General features: G+C 42.5%; 1 protein-coding gene across 5 annotated transcripts in view; it reads left to right on the forward strand.

Annotated features, from left to right (window-relative positions):
• Positions 1–17,872, forward strand: part of LOC106567112 (proto-oncogene tyrosine-protein kinase Src) — a 55,240-nt gene that overhangs the window by 23,975 nt on the left and 13,393 nt on the right. For all 5 annotated transcript variants that reach the window (XM_045693259.1, XM_014136021.2, XM_014136023.2 and 2 more), the window contains exons 2-3: positions 14,148–14,412; positions 14,749–14,848. In XM_045693259.1, the coding sequence (XP_045549215.1) occupies positions 14,157–14,412; positions 14,749–14,848 (356 nt within the window). In that variant the 5' untranslated portion in view covers positions 14,148–14,156. The remainder of the gene's footprint in view (positions 1–14,147; positions 14,413–14,748; positions 14,849–17,872) is intronic.

The following is a 17,872-nucleotide window of genomic DNA, read 5'->3' on the forward strand; positions in this document are numbered from 1 at the left end:
CAATTGCGGAGCTTCCAGAGGCATGCTGAGGCCAAATCGAGCTCTGTACCGCATCGCCATGTGCCTCCCCAATTTTGAAAACAATGCCAAGGGCTCTGTATAGCTCCGCATTGGCATGATTGGTTGACGCTAGGTGGGGGCGTTACATCCTGTATAAACACAAACTCACTTCTCGGACTTTAGCTCTGCACTGCTCCGTGAATCGCAAGTATGAATGCCTTGACTTCTGCTGAGGCCATATCACCGTAAATGCTGCATGGTCAATGCAGACATAGGATTGACCATGCGCCCAGATGCCCAATGCACTTCTTTCTCCAGAATGCGCTCTCTCCCGCAAATTTGTGCACATTCATTGTTTCATAACTTCATTGTGTGAATTGTTTGCGTTTGATTGTTAGTGTATCTGTATTCCCCATCCCATGTAGTACATTTACCGTTAATTCCTATAACTTCAAATCTACAATTTTTGTTACTTTGGTTATGGTCATTTCTTTTAATGCATTCAATATTATTATTATTATTCCATTCTTCCTGTCCTCATTGTCGGAGTGGACACATTGTTTGCAGAGTGCACAACCTATGCTACACTTGTGAGAAACAAGTTTTGTTTTATTTAATTCCGCTTATGAGTTCTGTCAATGTAGTCATTGTCTTTTGTTTGCAGCGCTCTTGTCAATAGAAGTAGGACTATAGGCTACCTGGCCTGCATGCAAATGTAGGCATATAAATGTGCCCATTTGGGGATCTGATAGTATTTCTTATTGGCTTAACGCACCACCACTAATGATCTGTGGAGCTTCTCAAAGTAGTGTTTTCTTCACTTCAAACAGCAAGCAAATGAAGTCTGTTTTTACATCCATTGAGAATTACAATAGTTCCTCAATGTATTAGATTTTATTAGAGCTCTCTCCCTTTCGATAACCACTCAGCGTGAAAGGGAAAAATGTCATGCTCTGATCCAGTGGAAACGTCATAAAATAGGCTTCTTATCAGTGCGTGACTTGGACTGAAATGGGTTCTGGTAATCATTTTTGGTGCTGGTACTGTTTATATTTAGGTGCAGGAGCTCCACAATACTGTTGAGCTAATATTCTATAAGAGGAACAGCTCAAGCAGTAGAACATTGGTGGAGCGGGTACTCCGTTCCGGTGAGCTCCTGCCCAAGTCAAGCACTCCTTCTTATCCCTTGCGCAAATAGTCTACAGATGTGTCTGTCCTGAGCTCACTGGCTCAGGAAACTCTGAGGGCCCAGAATATTTTAGACAATGTTGCTAGTGCAAGCTTCTGCCAGACCCAAGTTAATGGTTGATACAATGTTTCAAGTTTGTTGCAGACAGGCCATGTGTAGCCAATGCGATTTATCGGATATTTATTTTCATCCGGATATTTTCTCCATGCAGCTGCAATGTAGACTATTTTGAAATAGTTGGCAATGGCAGTAGAAATTACTTTTTAGGTTTATCATTTTCATTTAGATTTGGATAGAATTTTGATTAATCACATGACAATGATTTTGAGATATGAAGAAATTATTATATATTAATTGAAACTGTTTCACGGAAATGTCCATATGAAAACAATAACTGGAACGCAGATCAGTAGAAATGGTAAGATAAATTGGCAGTCCACATTAGAAGGGTTGTCGACTCCTTGTGTAGCCTATTACCGGCAACTTCAGGAGAGTAATGGCAGAATCTGCAAAAGCCAGCAGGAGCAGGAAGAGAATAGTTGGGTTAGGTGAATACATTTTATTAAAACACATAGGGTGTGTCTATATATGGAAAAATACACATTTTAAAATTTGAGTATTCGACTGGTCAAAAGAACAGACTACTTTCGGTCTACCAAGATTTTTTTTAGTCGGGGACAGCCCTAGTGGCTTCACTACTGCTCTGAAGCTGTCCACATCAGTAGTGTTTTTGTTTGCTACCTCCTTATTAGTTAAGCAATGATGATCACTTTTGGCGCTCTAGGAGTTCCCTCTTTTTGATAATCTCGTGATTCAAAACAGTCAACCAATTTTTGTTTTTCAATTCCAAAATCAGTCAACAGCTTGAACCTCTTACAGAACCTCAGAGACGGAAAGAGTCATATTTTGTAAATCCACTTCCCAAACTTGTGTAAGCTAACCATTTTTAATTCTCCATGTCTGTCTCTAAAGAGCCTCGTATAAGGCACTAGGCATGGTACAGCAAAGTCTGAGTTGGGATGGTTGTAGGCCTACGGCTCAGTCAGTCAGAGTTGCGTGGGAAACAGTGCTGTGCTGCTGTCTAACATGGGATTTATCCCACACCGAGGTACAATCTGTGGATGATTCACACACAGAGCTGCTGTGGGACTGGGGTTCGTCTCCTGTGTGTGGCTCAGATCAGATGGGCCAGGCTTGCCTGGGTGGGAGGCTCACTTCAGGGAAGGAGAGAGACTGGCGTGCTGCGCTCTGTTAGCTCGGCTCAGCTCTGCTCTTGCTTGCCACACTCTCAATTTGGTCACAGAATAGTTTGTGTCCTGGAATGACTATGCCTCTGAATCATGGTTGCAGAGAGCAGGGATAGTGCTAGAAGTTGCTCCTCTCTGCTCTTGTAACACTCTCTAATTTTGTCACAGGATACTTTGTGATGCACGATATTGATGTGTCCTATGTTGAGTAACTTGACTGAATTGTGGTTCTGGTAGGGAATGAAGAATGAGTGAAGGAAGGAATTAAACAAGGGAGAGATGATTAAAGAAAGCAAAAGGAGGGTTGAAAAAGTGAAAATATCCTACTTTTTTGTTGCTCTACAGTAAGTGAAGTACCTTTTTTCTTTTTTTTACTTAACTCCTGTTGTTTAGGTTCTTTCAGAAAACTCCCTCCCTCCATGACGTCACAGGAACTGTCCTCTGAACTAATCCCTTCTTATACAAAATGGCCCAGATTATTTTTGAGTTGAGCCTAAATTCCCAAATGATTTAATATGTGTTGCAGTGAGATTAAGAACTGGTGATAACAGGCCTTTAGAAAATCCATGGATCTGGGAACCCTGCCAGACCAGTGGCTCATTTGTTGTTGTGAAGTCGTAAATATGAAAGGCCTGCCTGAAGAGGCAGGGTTGTAAGGCCAACCAGCCTCAGCCTCTGAGCCTTTTTTGAGGGCGAGAGAGATGTCACTCGCACTCATGGTCACACTGACAGGATGTTTTGTTTTAAAACCGAAGGTGATGTGAACTTAGATTGGGTTAAGTTCACATCACCCCCCTCCCCCCCAAACACACACATACTTGAGCTGTGAATGGGATCAGGACTCTATGCAGTACAGTAGACTCTTAAGAGACTGCTGGGAAAAGGAAAGTGGGTAAACGCTGCGCCCCAAATCGTAGCACTGCCGCAGCGCGTAATATTTTACCGCAAACTCTGCACCAGAAGCGAACTCCTTCCTCTGCTACTCTTTCGTCTGAATGAGGCTACGATACATTGAGTTTCCCAAATGGCACCCTATCCCCTATGTGGTACATTGCTTTCGACCGGAGACATATGGGCCACTTTTTAAAGGGAATAGGCTGCCATTTGGGATGCAGACTGTGTTTTTACAGGACTCTCTGGAGATCAAAACATAAATGGAAAGAATTTTCTGGGTGATTTCACTTCAGTCGTTCTCAGGACATGACCGGCATCCAACCTGATAGCTCCAAGACAGCCAGGGAGACTTTACTCTCTCGCTCTTTCTCTCTCTGTCTTTCTCTCTTTATCTGATAAACTTGCTGCTGTTTTTTCCCCCTGAAAAATAAAATAAGTGGGAGTGTACAAGTGCATTTGGGCAGTTGCTTGTGGAATGCCAGTGTCCTCTCGCTCACTCTCACTGTGGGTGGATGTTTACAGTTTTGGCCCTTGCAAAACCCCAAGTTCTATTGTAACTGTTTTGTAGACAGCCATGAACCGGAGCACCTGTCTTTGTCTGAGCAAGATAAGCATGACTCAGTCATAATTATCTGACTGAGTCCTAGATCTTCCTGGAGTCTGTAGGGGAGATTTACTGTTGGGTGCCTTCTCGTATTTAGCAGAATGCGGCAGATGGATTTGTCTAGGCAGGATAAGATATGTGCTCGGCAGAGCCGCTGCATGTAGTAAGTCCGACCGGTATATCCGGTCTTTCAATTTTGTTGTAGCCATGTTGTTCTGTTACAGCTAGTCTTGACTCCCCAGATGGAATGTCCTCACGGCATAGCTGAACACGATTACAGAATTGATGTTGATAATCTGGAGGGAACAAGCAGATGGTGGGCAGTGACGCAGGAAAGGAGGGTCGAGCCAAAGCCTCCCACTTTCCCTGCTTTCCCTTAAGTAATTACTTAGAGAGCATTAAGATGAAGGAATACGTCCAGGGCCTGATCCATGGCTGTGTCTAAAAAAAGTTACATCTGTAGCAGTGAACTCCTCGCTTCCTCCATTCTTGTTTCCTCAGTTCCTCACCAAGCGTATTGTAGGAGGGACCTTAGATCCTCTCCTCCAATTCACTTTGAGAAGAATTGAGGAAGCAAGAATTTGACGGTCAGTAACTGTTTCAGACACAGGACCACATGCTGCAATGCCCTGGCCCAATGCTGGTCTAACTTAGCCTCAACCTTCTTTTTCTCAGGGAGTTCATGTGAAACTTCCGCCTAAATGAGAACATCGTTGAGCAATGACGTGAAACCAACCTTAGCCTCAGATATTTTGCCTATGATCTGACCTTTCGATACTTGATGTACAGTACCTCAGTGTTTTGATATGAGTATTTCTCTGAATCCTTTCTTTAGCATCCCCAGTTGACTATACCTGTGGCTCAGACTTGTCTCCAGCTGATAACGATAGTAGTAGCCTGGGAAGCAGTTCACATGTTATGTTACAGGACAGAGTCAAGCTATATCTTGATTTGTTGTTAGAACCTATGTGGTAAAATCATGGATTGGCCACTAACGGCCGGCCCAATTTATTTTTCTTTTTTTTTAATTTAAAAGAAATGCATAAAGAAATGCAAAATGAGTAACTCAGTTGGGGTTTCAACTTACTGAGAGTTATAATAGTAGAATACACAAGTTACGTCAGTCACTGACAGTCACTCAATTAGCCCATGTCAGCTAACATTTTTTAGATTAGTAAATTAGTCTAGCCAGCTATCAAAATTTGTAGTAATCATGGTCGAATTAGCGACTGAGGGGCCCCCATAGATTTTTGGGGTAACTCTCACTCAGATATCATGTAAAAAAACTGCAAACATTTCTCTCCAACCTGTGGCAAAAGGTGTACAATTGCAGCAAACTTGCTTTAAAACTGCAACATTTTCTTTACGCCCCATAGTAAAATGTGTAGAATTGCAGGAAATTCACACTAAAACTTCAATGTTTTGCTCGCAAGGCGGGGGTGGGCCCAATAAATTGTACTTAGGGACCCCAAAAGGCTAGGGCAGGCTCTGACTGCATATTTGGGTATGCAGACCTGCGACCAAAAATCTGATGAGTTCAGATTTTGGGTGGCCCCCACCTCCATCAAAGTTGCCCATCCCTGGGTTAGATGTACTATAAGTTGCATGCCATGTGAAAGAAGAAGCACATCTACAGTACAAATTTAGTTTTTCCTGGCCTGAGCCTAAAAAACACAAACTGTACCGAGCTGTCCAGGGCTCAGATGCATACAGCATATTAAAACAATATTTGATGTCTTACTCATGCAAATGGAATAAAATCATGATGACTATCTCTCCACCTGTCTGGCACCTGTAGTTCTGTCACTCATGTAATGGGAGGACTGCGGAAGGAAGGCTAGTGGATAAGATGGGACCTAAATGTCAAGCCTCACCACTGACGTCAGACTGCCACAGCATGGCCACAATGACGACTTTCAGGCTCATTATGTTTTGGTCTCTTTTTTTCCCCCCAGTGGCGATTCTCCTTCTCATGAGTTTTGTTTTGATTTCCTCTGTGATTTCCTCTGTGCTGTCTCACTGGAATGAGCGTGCAATTCTCGCTTACTGTCAACAGTCCATCATCATAGTTGGCTACAGGGTTTCAATCTTAGCCTGAAAAAATCTAATCAAGCCTGCATGCTGTTTTATTACTTTCATAATATAATAATATGCCATTTTGCTGACGATTTTTTCCAAAGCGACTTACAAGTAGTGTATGCATACAAATTGATATGGGAAAGGGAGATACCTAGTCATTTGTCCAACTGAATGTATTCAACTGAAATGGGTCTAACGCATTTAACCCAACCCCTCTGAATCAGAGAGGTGCAGGGGGCTGCCATAATCGACATCCACGTCTTCGGCGCCCGGGGAACAGTGGGTTAACTGCCTTGCTCAGGGACAGATAGACAGATTTTTACCTTGTCGGCTCGTGGATTCGATCCAGCAACCTTCCGGTTACTGGCCCAACGCTCTAACAACTAGCCTACCTGCCGCTCCATATGGGTGGGCCCAGCGGAAATCAAACCCACAAGCCCATGTCGTTGAACGCGCCATGCTCTACCAACTGAGCCACGAAGGACCACTATTCATGAGTAAATGATGACTTCTTGATTATCAATAAGGAGCTAAAAATTAAGCAAAAACACTAACTGAATTCATCAGGGATTTTTTAAAATTTGTATCAATGTGTTATTGAATTAATAGGAAATGTTCAGACAAAGAAGTGATTAATGTGCACCGTCTTAAATAGATTAATAACACCATAGCCTTTGAATAATCTGTTTCACTTTCCTAGTCAGAGATTATCCTTTCAGAAGAAACAGAAAAATGAAGAGAGAACAACAACAGAATATACAAAAAAAACAACTACCGGCAGCGAAATGAAAAGACCCCCCCATTCAGCCAATGCCCCCCATTCAGCCAATGCCCCCCCATTCAGCCAATGCCCATGAGACTGTAAGGATTTGGAAACCATTGCCGGTTCCTTGTGCATAATTATCCCTCATCACCCCCTGCCTTGCTGCCAGAGGGATATTACTGGGTTTCTTTCTGCATCGTAGTGAGTGGAGCAGGTGCTTAGTTACCTCAATCTTATTAGTCAATGAGGCACTGACAGGACCTCACTGGTTTATTACAGTGTACATGCACAAAGGGCAGAATCTGGGTGGTAGAGCGCTCTCTCTCTCTCTCACACACTCACTCACTCACTCACGCAGTGGCTTGGGCATAGGCAAAGTGCTGCCTGTTTCAAACCATGCAGTAGCCGAGCCAACACAGTGCGATCCAGGTCGGATCTATAGTGTGAATCAAATTAATTGTGTTTGATTGTAAAGGCTTGCTGGGAGTGTGAGTTGACAGTAGAGTTCTTTGTTTGAGCAGTAGTGTAATAGAGGAAGGGTGGAATGCCCCAGAGCCCAGACTTTGAGACCCATCTGATGTTTACTTCACTCAGCTGTCTGAGACGTGGGTAGATTTAGTCAGATCTGACAAACAAGCTTTGTTGGAGTTTTGTTTTTGGATGTTAATGGGAGGAAATAACAAAAAAAAGAAGAAAAAAGAAAATAGGGATTTTTTTTTTTAGATCACATGGTATGTTAAGCTCTTGTTGCATGCTATAGTCTAAAGCTGATCTAGATATTACATTGATTTCCACTAATGAAGTGGGTTCAGCGTATTCACTAAGAAACTGTTATGTGTATTACTAAATAAATGCCTGAGACATATTCAAATAACATCTCCATCATGAAAGTGCCAGTTGTGTGGAATGTGATGGGTCATTTGATGGAGGGAGACAGTGAGATGGTAGAGTCTGAAAAGGCGTATTAACCATTCAACCACAATCAGTCACTTTATTCGCCAAGTAGCCTACATTTACACATGCCCAAAATTCGACTTAGTAAATAGGTGCTGCCAGCAATAGACAATGTACAGACAGAATAGACAGTCAACATTGTCACCATACAGAATAGATAATATACTTTATTAAATACAGTCAACAAACATAAAACTCTGGAGTATAGGCTGATTTACAGTGAGGATATTTAATATGCAGTGGATGAGACACAAAGACTGGCTTGCTGTGCCACCCGTCCTCTTTGTGTCTGCTCGAGTGTGTGCACTGACTGCGCTCTAACCTGGCCACACTGTTAGCTACTGTACAGTAAAACTACCCCGTTGTACAGACATCCCCTTGGGGGACATATCGACTGCCTCTATCCCCATTGCCCCCTCTCGCTCCCCACCAGCCCCCCTTTCCTTCCAACAACCAGCCCCCTCCCACACCCTGACGCCGGCTGGGTTAGAAATGTAATGAGCCCCCCCGGTTCAGCTTTTCCTCCTCATGAAAAGTGTGTGTGAGTGAGAAAGATGGAGGCTGGCAGGATAGACAGGCTGCTGCTGTGTCCTAGTCTACATCGGATCCATAGGAATCTCCTCAGCTGTTTGATAAGCAGCAAGAGGCTATGGGGCCTCCGTCTCCAATCTCCTGGCTGCCTGCCAAGTATGTGTGTGCGTGTCTCTCCAATGAGAGACGAGAAGCACGGATAGGTCTCAGAAAGTTCCCCCTGGTGAAAGAAGGGTGTTTTTTCTTTGTGTGTCATACATTTTTCCAGCGTGTCATCAGTACATTGCAAGCCTCTGAGAAGCTGTCTGTCACCCTAGCCTTGCTACCTTGGTTTAGTTTAGCAGGATTATAGACAGACACATGGCAGCCTGGTGAATGACTCCACTACCACACAATGACTGACTCCGTAGTTAGATCAACGGGATAGAAAGTAGCTGAATCCTTTGGATCTTACTTTGGAGTTTGGTTTAGTTACTTTGGAGTTTGGTTGAGTTACTTTGGAGTTTGGTTGAGTTACTTTGGAGTTGAGTTACTTTGGAGTTTTAGTTTAGTTTATTAGAATCCCGAATTAGCTACTGAACATGCAGCAGCTACTCTTCCTGAGGTCCACATAAAACGCACAAATTCATGACAAAGTACAGAACAGTTCTAGACAATAACAACATATTACAGATGCACAAAGATCATGCCCCTAAAACGTGCTAACCTCTCACCATTACCAATAACGGGAGGTTAGCAATTTTGGGGGAATTATATTTATGCATCTAACTTTCTCACTCATTATTCATGATTCATTGAGGATTATCTGTAATCCTGGTAGCATCCACATTAATGTAGAAGTGTTCACAAATAAATTCTTATTTACAGTAAAAGTAATTCCAAAATGACACACTACATTATTTACCATTCATTTCTATTGAGCACAAAATAATCTGAAACACAACCAAAATGAACTGCAAATGTATCCAACAAGTTTGTAGTCACAAGCTTGATGTAGTCATTGCGTGTTAAGAATATGGGACCAAATACTAAACTTTTGACAAAATGTTATACATCAAGTAAATTTGCCCAAATACTTGACACCTTCAAATGGGGGGACTAGATACATAGTGCTTTAATTTCCAAACAGTAAAACGAATATGTACATAACCTCAAATAAAAGGTGACATTCTGTGCTATCGCCTCATATGAACACATTTGATATCAAATCCAAAATGCTGGAGTATAGAGACAAATTAAACGTTTTTGCTTCACTGTCCAAATAAATACATAGGTTAGTGTGTATCCGTCCATAATAGTAGTGGAGGATTGAGTCCCTAAATGAACCTGGATTTAGTGTAATGATTACATGCACTGAACTGTGATTAGACTGAGATGCACCATGTGTTTATACCTGGAGCCTCTTTCTAACAACGCAGGGAGCTTAGGAGTAAAGAGCAAGATTCTTTAAGGGATCTTAGTGCCTTAATTGCACGTTAAAGTGTAAACTCTCCTCATAGGTCATTGTTATACTCTTGACAAAATCTCTTGTGGAATTGCAGCTCTTGGTTTTATTTTTTTATTTTATTTAACCGTCCTTTATCCAGGCTATTCTTCTTGAGGTAAAAGAGCGATCTGTTTTTGTTTAAAGCTGCTACAGTACATGTGATTATACAGGCTGGTCGTGTGATTATACCGACTGATTCAGCAACATGTCAATATTTATGCTCAATTGAACTCTATCCAATTATGTGTCAGAGCCCATTTGTAGCCTTATGGCCGTATGGACTGAGTCGCCTTGGGCAACATGTTCACAGCATTCATTGGGAGCAAATGAGCTCGAGCGATGGCACGGCAGCAGGTCACACTATTCACCGGGTGGTAGGAGGGTGTGAATGAGAGGTTGGGTACTGTACAACCAACCCTTTGATCTGACTGGTAGTGAATCTATTGATCCTGACTCATTAATATCAGTGTGTGGAAACTAGAGCTTGGCTACATGGGTAAAAATCCATATCGCAGTAAATTGCCTGAATTGATGCGATAACCATAAATAGAAAGATATGTTTAGAACAATGTGCACCACATCTTTTTTTATTATCCTTTAAACTCCTCCTAGTTTTGACGGTTATAGACATCATTGTCCCATTTAACAATCACCCATATTAGCAAACGTATTTCATTTCAAACTTCACATTTCTCTAGTATGGGCTATTATCGTTATGAACGATATCAGCAAAATGCCCGCGTTAAGTGATCGGTATTGTCGGCGACGATCATTTTCGGTGTCAACTGAAGTCAACTGAGGACTGTGGCTATGTCCTCTGCCATTGACTACTGTTGTAGTGCCACTGCCAAAACCATGATGGCGGAGAGCAATGTGCTCTGCCATTGAATACTGGAGGCCATACAGTGGCACAAAGCCATGATGGCGGAGAGCAAAATGATCCATGTCCATACACTTTAGTTGCTGCTTTCTTGCTCTCTTAACATGATCTTTCCCATTCTGTCTTTTCTGTATTTCATACATTTCATATTCAATCTCTCTTGGGGTGGAGAAGCCTCTGTTTGGTATGTTGTGGGTGGGTGTGGGTGAAAGCTGGGATGAGGGGTCTTACAGCTGTGGCTTCCTGTCTGGTGGCTGAGGAGTGGCAGCTGCAAGCCCATCCTTAGGGAAGCATTGGTTAAGCATATATTATTGCTGCACATGACACTGTACTTCTGTGGGTTAGAATATAGCAACTGTATGGCTTCCCATGTATCTCTGGTTTCCGCTCTTGGCCCTGCCCTCTTAAGCAGCCTGGGGAAGGCCTGGGGTCAGCGAGGTGAGTGTTCAAATATAAAAAATTTAATCAAAGTTTATTGGTCACAAACACAGATTTGCAGATGTTGCACTGTGAGTGCAGTAATACCTAGCAATACACACATTAACCAAAAATGTTTTTTTTTTTTTTTTTTTTACAAAATTAAGAAAAATCAGAACGAGCCATATCAGAGTCCAGAATATAAATATTAGGGTTGTCCCCAACAATAAAATAAATTGTTGACAGTCTTCTGTTCTTTTGACCAATCGATTGGTGGAACTTTTAAAATGTGTATTTTTCCATCTATAGACACTCCCTATGTAGGCTACTGAGCTTGTCTGACGCTTTAAGCATTGCAATTAAAAATGAAGACACACAAATTACTAAAGAGGGAGCCAGAGATAAATATAGCCTAACCAGAAGAAAAAAACCTGTTTCTGAGCCTCCTCCACCCGCTGCTGCTGGTCTTAGCAGATTCTACTGTTATGCTCCTGAAGTTGCCGATAATAGGCTACACCAGCGGTCGCAAACTTTTTCCATTTGGAGTGCCAAGTTATCCTACCATTTCTACTGATCTGAGTGCTAGTTATGATTTTCATATACACATTTTCGTGGAACAGTTTTTCATTTGGTACTTTAACGCACGCACACATTCATCACTCCTCCCTGCTCCGTTATCAGATAAGTTAACAATGTGGGTCGACACACAAGTTAGCTTCTCTATCTTAGTACATACATTTCACACTTACTTCAGTAACCGGTTATGGTATAAAGAAATAAACAGACATGTGTTCATATTTAATATAAGCAATATTTAGTATACTTATCGATGTTATGGATGAGCGCGGTTGTTTGTTCTGTTCCTCTCTCTCCATCTCTATAGCTTACGGGTATGCTGGATAAGGACCCGAGCTAAGGGAATTGGGCTTACTTTGTAGTGCCTGTCCGGAATGGCTCATTAATGTAAATGGGCATATTGGAAGACACTGTCAGTAGTGATGTAATTTTGTAAATGTTATATTGTGATGTTGTTTCATAAACGTGTTGCAATGTATATATTTTGGTATGTTTAGATAAATGGAAACTGTAGGTTGAATAGGTAATTGCTTAATTAATTAGTGTTAATTGTTCTGAGGGGAGGGGCTACCCCTACAAAAGGAGCCTCTCTTTCAGTTCATTGAGAGGCATTTTGGATTGAGCTGTGGATGGGACAGCATTGTTTTTAAGCGGTCCCATAAGGTATATGTTTGATGGCAGTGCTGTTGTTTTTGTTCCGGAATCACTATGTAAATAAACACCTTTGCACAGAAGAACTTTTGCGGCTCCACCATCTTTTTATTTTTTATAGAGGTTAGGTTTTCCAGTTCAGCCTTCTGGCCTACTCTACGTGACAGGGTTCGTCATGGTCTGGGGCGATGTGTCACAGCATCATCGGACTGAGCTTGTTGTCATTGCAGCAATCTCAATGCTGTGCATTACAGGGAAGACATCCTCCTCCCTCATGTGGTACCCTTCCTGCAGGTTCATCCTGCAGCATGACAATGCCACCAGCCATACTGCTCGTTCTGTGCATGATTTCCTCCAAGACAGGAATGTCAGTCTTCTGCCATAGCCAGTGAAGAGCCCGGATCTCAATCCCATTGAGCACATCTGGGACCTGTTGAATCGGAGGGTGAGGGCTAGGGCCATTCACCCCAGAAATGTCTGGGAACTTGCAGGTGCCTTGGTGGAAGACTGGGGTAACATCTCACAGCAAGAACTGGCAAATCTGGTGCAGTCCATGAGGAGGAGATGCACTGCAGTACTTAATGCAGCTGGTGGCCACACCAGATACTGACTGTTACTTTTGATTTTGACCCCCCCTTTCTTCCGGGACACATTATTCAATTTCTGTTAGTCACATGTCTGTGGAACTTGTTCAGTGTGTCTGTTGTTGAATCTTATGTTCATACAAATATTTGCTGAAAATAAACGCAGTTGACAGTGAGAGGACATTTCTTTTTTTGATGAGCTTATATTGAATACATTGACAGAAATTACTGTAACCAAACAAGCATTGTAGATTAGAAATGATGTGAATTGGCCTCCCAAGTGGGGCAGTGGTCTGTGCCACTAGAGATTCTGGGTTCGAGTCCAGGCTCTGTCGCAGCTGGCCATCACTGGGAGACCCATGGGGCGGCTCACAATTGGCCCAGCATCGTCCAGGTTAGGGGAGGGTTTGGCCGGCAGGGATGTCCTTGTCCCATCACGCACTTGCGACTCCTGCTGCGGGCCAGGCACAGTGCACGCTGACATGGTCACCAGGTGTACGGCGTTTCCTCCGACACATTGGTGTGACTGGCTTCCGGGTTAGTGGGCATTGTGTCAAGAAGCAGTGCGGCTTGGTTGGGTTGTGTTTCGGAGGACGCATGGCTCTCGACCTTCGACTCTCCTGAGTCCGTACGGGAGGTTGCAGCGATGAGACAAGACTGTAACTACCAATTGGGGAGAAAAAGGGGTATTATTTTATTTATTTTTATATATATATAAATATATATATATAAATGTATATATATATGTGTGTGTGTGTGTATATGTGTGTGTGTATATGTGTGTGTGTGTATATGTGTGTGTGTGTATATGTGTGTGTGTGTATATATGTGTGTGTATGTATATATATATGTGTGTGTGTGTGTGTGTGTGTGTGTGTGTATATATATATAAGAAATTATGGAAATTAATAGTAAATGTACTACTGGTGTGCCAATCCCGCGGCCTCCGCAATGGGTCAGTCCACGCAGACAGGCGTGAATCAGACATGTCTCATGTGCCATATATATTTGCTACTGCTCGACTAAAAAAATCTTGGTCGACCAACAGCCTATTGACCAAACAATCGACTAAATGACTAAATGGTCAGCCCTAATAAATATACATTATCTAGATATAAAATGGTGTTTGGCTGAAGATAATGTCACTATTCTAAGACTATACCATCATGTAGAAAGGAGAAGTCTGAACTGTGCAATATCTTATTGAGCTGTTTAATTAATCCAAACTCCCAGCATTTTATTGTTTTTGCTTAAAGTGCAAAAGCTCATAAGTCTCTCTGTTTGTCTTACAGGCTTAGGCCATGGGGGGAAGCAAGAGCAAGCCCAAAGACGCAGGCCTTCGGACACGGAGTCTTGATGGTAACATCAGTTTAGGAGGAGGGGGTGGCGGCTACAACATCAGCCCCGCCCAGCACACCCTCACGCCCAATCTGAGTCCAGCAGTGGGCGGAACACGCCGGTCCACTCAGCCGTTGATTAATACCCCAGAGCTGGCCCTGTTTGGGGGAGTGGAGTCCGCCAATAGCGTCACGTCTCCTAACAGAGGGACACTTGCAGGTAAGACTGTAGGGCCCAGATACCCCACTAATACCTAGAATGGAATATAAATAAATGATTATATCACTATAGTGATTAATTTCACTAAAGGTAAGATTGTTATCTAAAACAGCCAGAGGTGCATTGAATGCCACTTATTTGATGCTACTGACTACTGTAGTACATGCAAATCTTATTCAGTACAATGTATGTTTGATACCCTTTATGGAAAAGCTACACAGTTTACTCTGCATATATGAATAGTACTGTATATTTAAACATGGTATTGCAATATCACTTAATATTTGATGGCTCATCCTCTGAGATATGAGTGTCTGTCTGCTCTCTTCCCCACAGGAGGTGTGACGACGTTCGTGGCGCTGTATGACTACGAGTCTCGCACTGCCTCCGATCTGTCTTTCAGGAAGGGGGAACGGCTACAAATAGTAAACAACATGTGAGGCAACACCACACACACTGGGATGAGTTTTTCAAGTTTCACGTTTTATTAGTCATATGTACGGCATACGTATGGTATACAGTTGAAGTCGGAAGTTATAATACACTTAGGTTGGAGTCATTAAAACTCGTTTTTCAACCACTCTACAAATTTCTTGTTAACAAACTATAGTTTCGCAAGTCGGTTAGGACATCGACTTTGTGCATGACACAAGTCATTTTTCCAACTATTTTTTACAGACAGATTATTTCACTTATAATTCACTGTATCCCAATTCCAGTGGGTTAGAGGTTTACATACACTAAGTTGACTGTGCCTTTAAACAGTTTGGAAAATTCCTGGCTTTAGAAGCTTCTGATAGGCTAATTGACATCATTTGAGTCAATTGGAGGTGTAGCTGTGGATGTATTTCAAGGCTTACCTTCAAACTCAGTGCCTCTTTGCTTGACATCATGGGAAAATCTAAATAAATCAGCCAAGACCTCAGAAAAAAAATTGTAGACCTCCGCAAGTCTGGTTCATCCTTGGGAGCAGTTTCCAAACGCCTGAAGGTACCACTTTCATCTGTACAAACAATGGTACAAACAAAAGTATAAACACCATGGGACCACGCAGCCGTCATACCGCTCAGGAAGGAGACGCGTTCTGTCTCCTAGAGATGAACGTACTTTGGTGCGAAAAGTGCAAATCAATCCCAGAACTACAGCAAAGGACCTTGTGAAGATGCTGGAGGAAATGGGTACAAAAGTATCTATATCCACAGTAAAACGAGACCTATATCGACATAACCTGAAAAGCCGCTCAGCAAGGAAGAAGCCACTGCTCCAAAACCGCCATAAAAAAGGCAGACTACGGTTTGCAACTGCACATACTTTTTGGGGAAATGTCTTCTGGTCTGATGAAACAAATATAGAACTGTTTGGCCATAATGACCATTGTTATGTTTGGAGGAAAAAGGGGGAGACTTGCAAGCCGAAGAACACCATCCCAACCATGAAGCACAGGGGTGGCAGCATCCATGTTGTGGGGGTGCTTTGCTGCAGGAGGGACTGGTGCACTTCACAAAATAGATGGCATCATGAGGCAGGGAAATTATGTGGATATATTGATGCAACTTCTCAAGACATCAGACAGGAAGTTAAAGCTTGGTTGCAAATGGGTCTTCCAAATGGACATTGACCCCAGCACACTTCCAAAGTTGTGGCAAAATGGCTTAAGGACAACAAAGTCAAGGTATTAGTGGTCATCACAAAGCCCTGGCCTACGAACCTGACTCAGTTGCACCAGCTCTGTTAGGAGGAATGGGCCAAAATTCACCCAACCTATTGTGGGAAGCTTGTGGAAGGCTACCTGAAATGTTTGACCCAATTTAAAGGCAACGCTACCAAATACTAATTGAGTGTATGTAAACTTCTGACCCACTGAGTATGTGATGAAAGAAATAAAAGCTGAAATACATCATTCACTCTACTATTATTCTGATATTTCACATTCTTAAAATAAAGTGGTGATCCTAACTGACCTAAGACAGGGGATTTTTACTACGATTAAATGTCAGGAGTTGTGAAAAACTGAGTTTAAATGCATTTGGCTAAGGTGTATGTAAACTTCCGACTTCAACTGTACATCGTCCAACGAAATACTTGCTTGCAGCTTCCTTCGAAACAATGCAACAATAAGAAGAAATAAAAGATAAGAATACGAACATAAACTAAATGGCGCAGTAGAATAAACATATCTGCATTAGATGAGGATGGGGACATTTCCCCAGGGATAGACACAGACATACCCCCCGCATTCTCTCTCACACACACACACACACACACACACACACACACACACACACACACACACACACACACACACACACACACACACACACACACACACAGTAGTCTGCATGTCTGGTCTCGTGCTGTGCTGGCTGGCTGTTTTGCCCCCAAACCATGTGTCAGTCACCCGCCCTTTGTAAAGCCCGTAACCATAGAAACAGTCTCCCTTTACCAGTATCTGTTTTGTGTGAGCTGACACATTTTTGTTGTTGTAGATTACCTATTTTCTTCTGCTCATTCACAAAAGTACAGCTGTTCATCTCACTGGTGCGCCCACTTGGAGGCTGATATGTTTCTACCCCCTTCCTGTTTGTGACTAGCCCCTTCCTGTTTGTGACTAGCCTCTTCCTGTTTGTGACTAGCCCCTTCCTGCTGCGACTAGCCCCTTCCTGCTGCGACTAGTCCCTTCTTCCTGTCTCTACCTTAGTTGAAGTCTTGCTAGATAATTGTCTGCGAAATAACTCTCATTTAAATGTACATGTTAAAATGACAGAAATGACCATTCATTCTAATAACGTCAGTCAGTGCTGCTTTTACAAATTTGAGTCTTTCTCTAATCAATAGAAGTGCAGCGGACCATATTATTCTAGTGAGCCGAGCCCCCAATACTGTAGCTATAACAGAGTGTTGACCTAGAAGGCCTGAGCTGAGGACAATAGAACTATAGTGGATCATTGTGATTAGTGCATCTGCCCCCCGAAGCTGCTACAGCTATTCCCTTAGGATTACCAGGTCAAATACATCAACTCTGAGACCTCACCGCAGTATGATAACCACAAGATAATGTTTCACTATTTCCTATGTTGTGAGCCAACCCATTCTTAGCTTTATTTCTGCACCATGCACTTGATATAATGTTCTGGCGCTTTGTTGATGTTAGTATTAGGTCTGCACCAATTATATTATCTGTGCTCTGTTTTAGGTATGCTGCTTAATGTCTCTTCTTTCTATGCAATCAGTCAATAACCTTGTTTCCATGTACATACAGTATGCTCTTTAGACAGACTTCTGCTTTAGTGGTTGTACTGTATGTCTTTGAGAAGTGAGCTAGGTTCCGCTGAAGCGTTGGGATGAGGGGGTGGTGGATAACTGTTGTGATGGTTCTGTATACTGTATCTCTAGCTACAAATCTGCTTTGCTAACACGCTTTCTGTCTCTCTTTTTTTTAACCCCATCCACCCCCTTCGCA

This window comes from Salmo salar, chromosome ssa13 (assembly GCF_905237065.1).
Source record: "Salmo salar chromosome ssa13, Ssal_v3.1, whole genome shotgun sequence".
Classification (NCBI taxonomy): domain Eukaryota; kingdom Metazoa; phylum Chordata; class Actinopteri; order Salmoniformes; family Salmonidae; genus Salmo; species Salmo salar.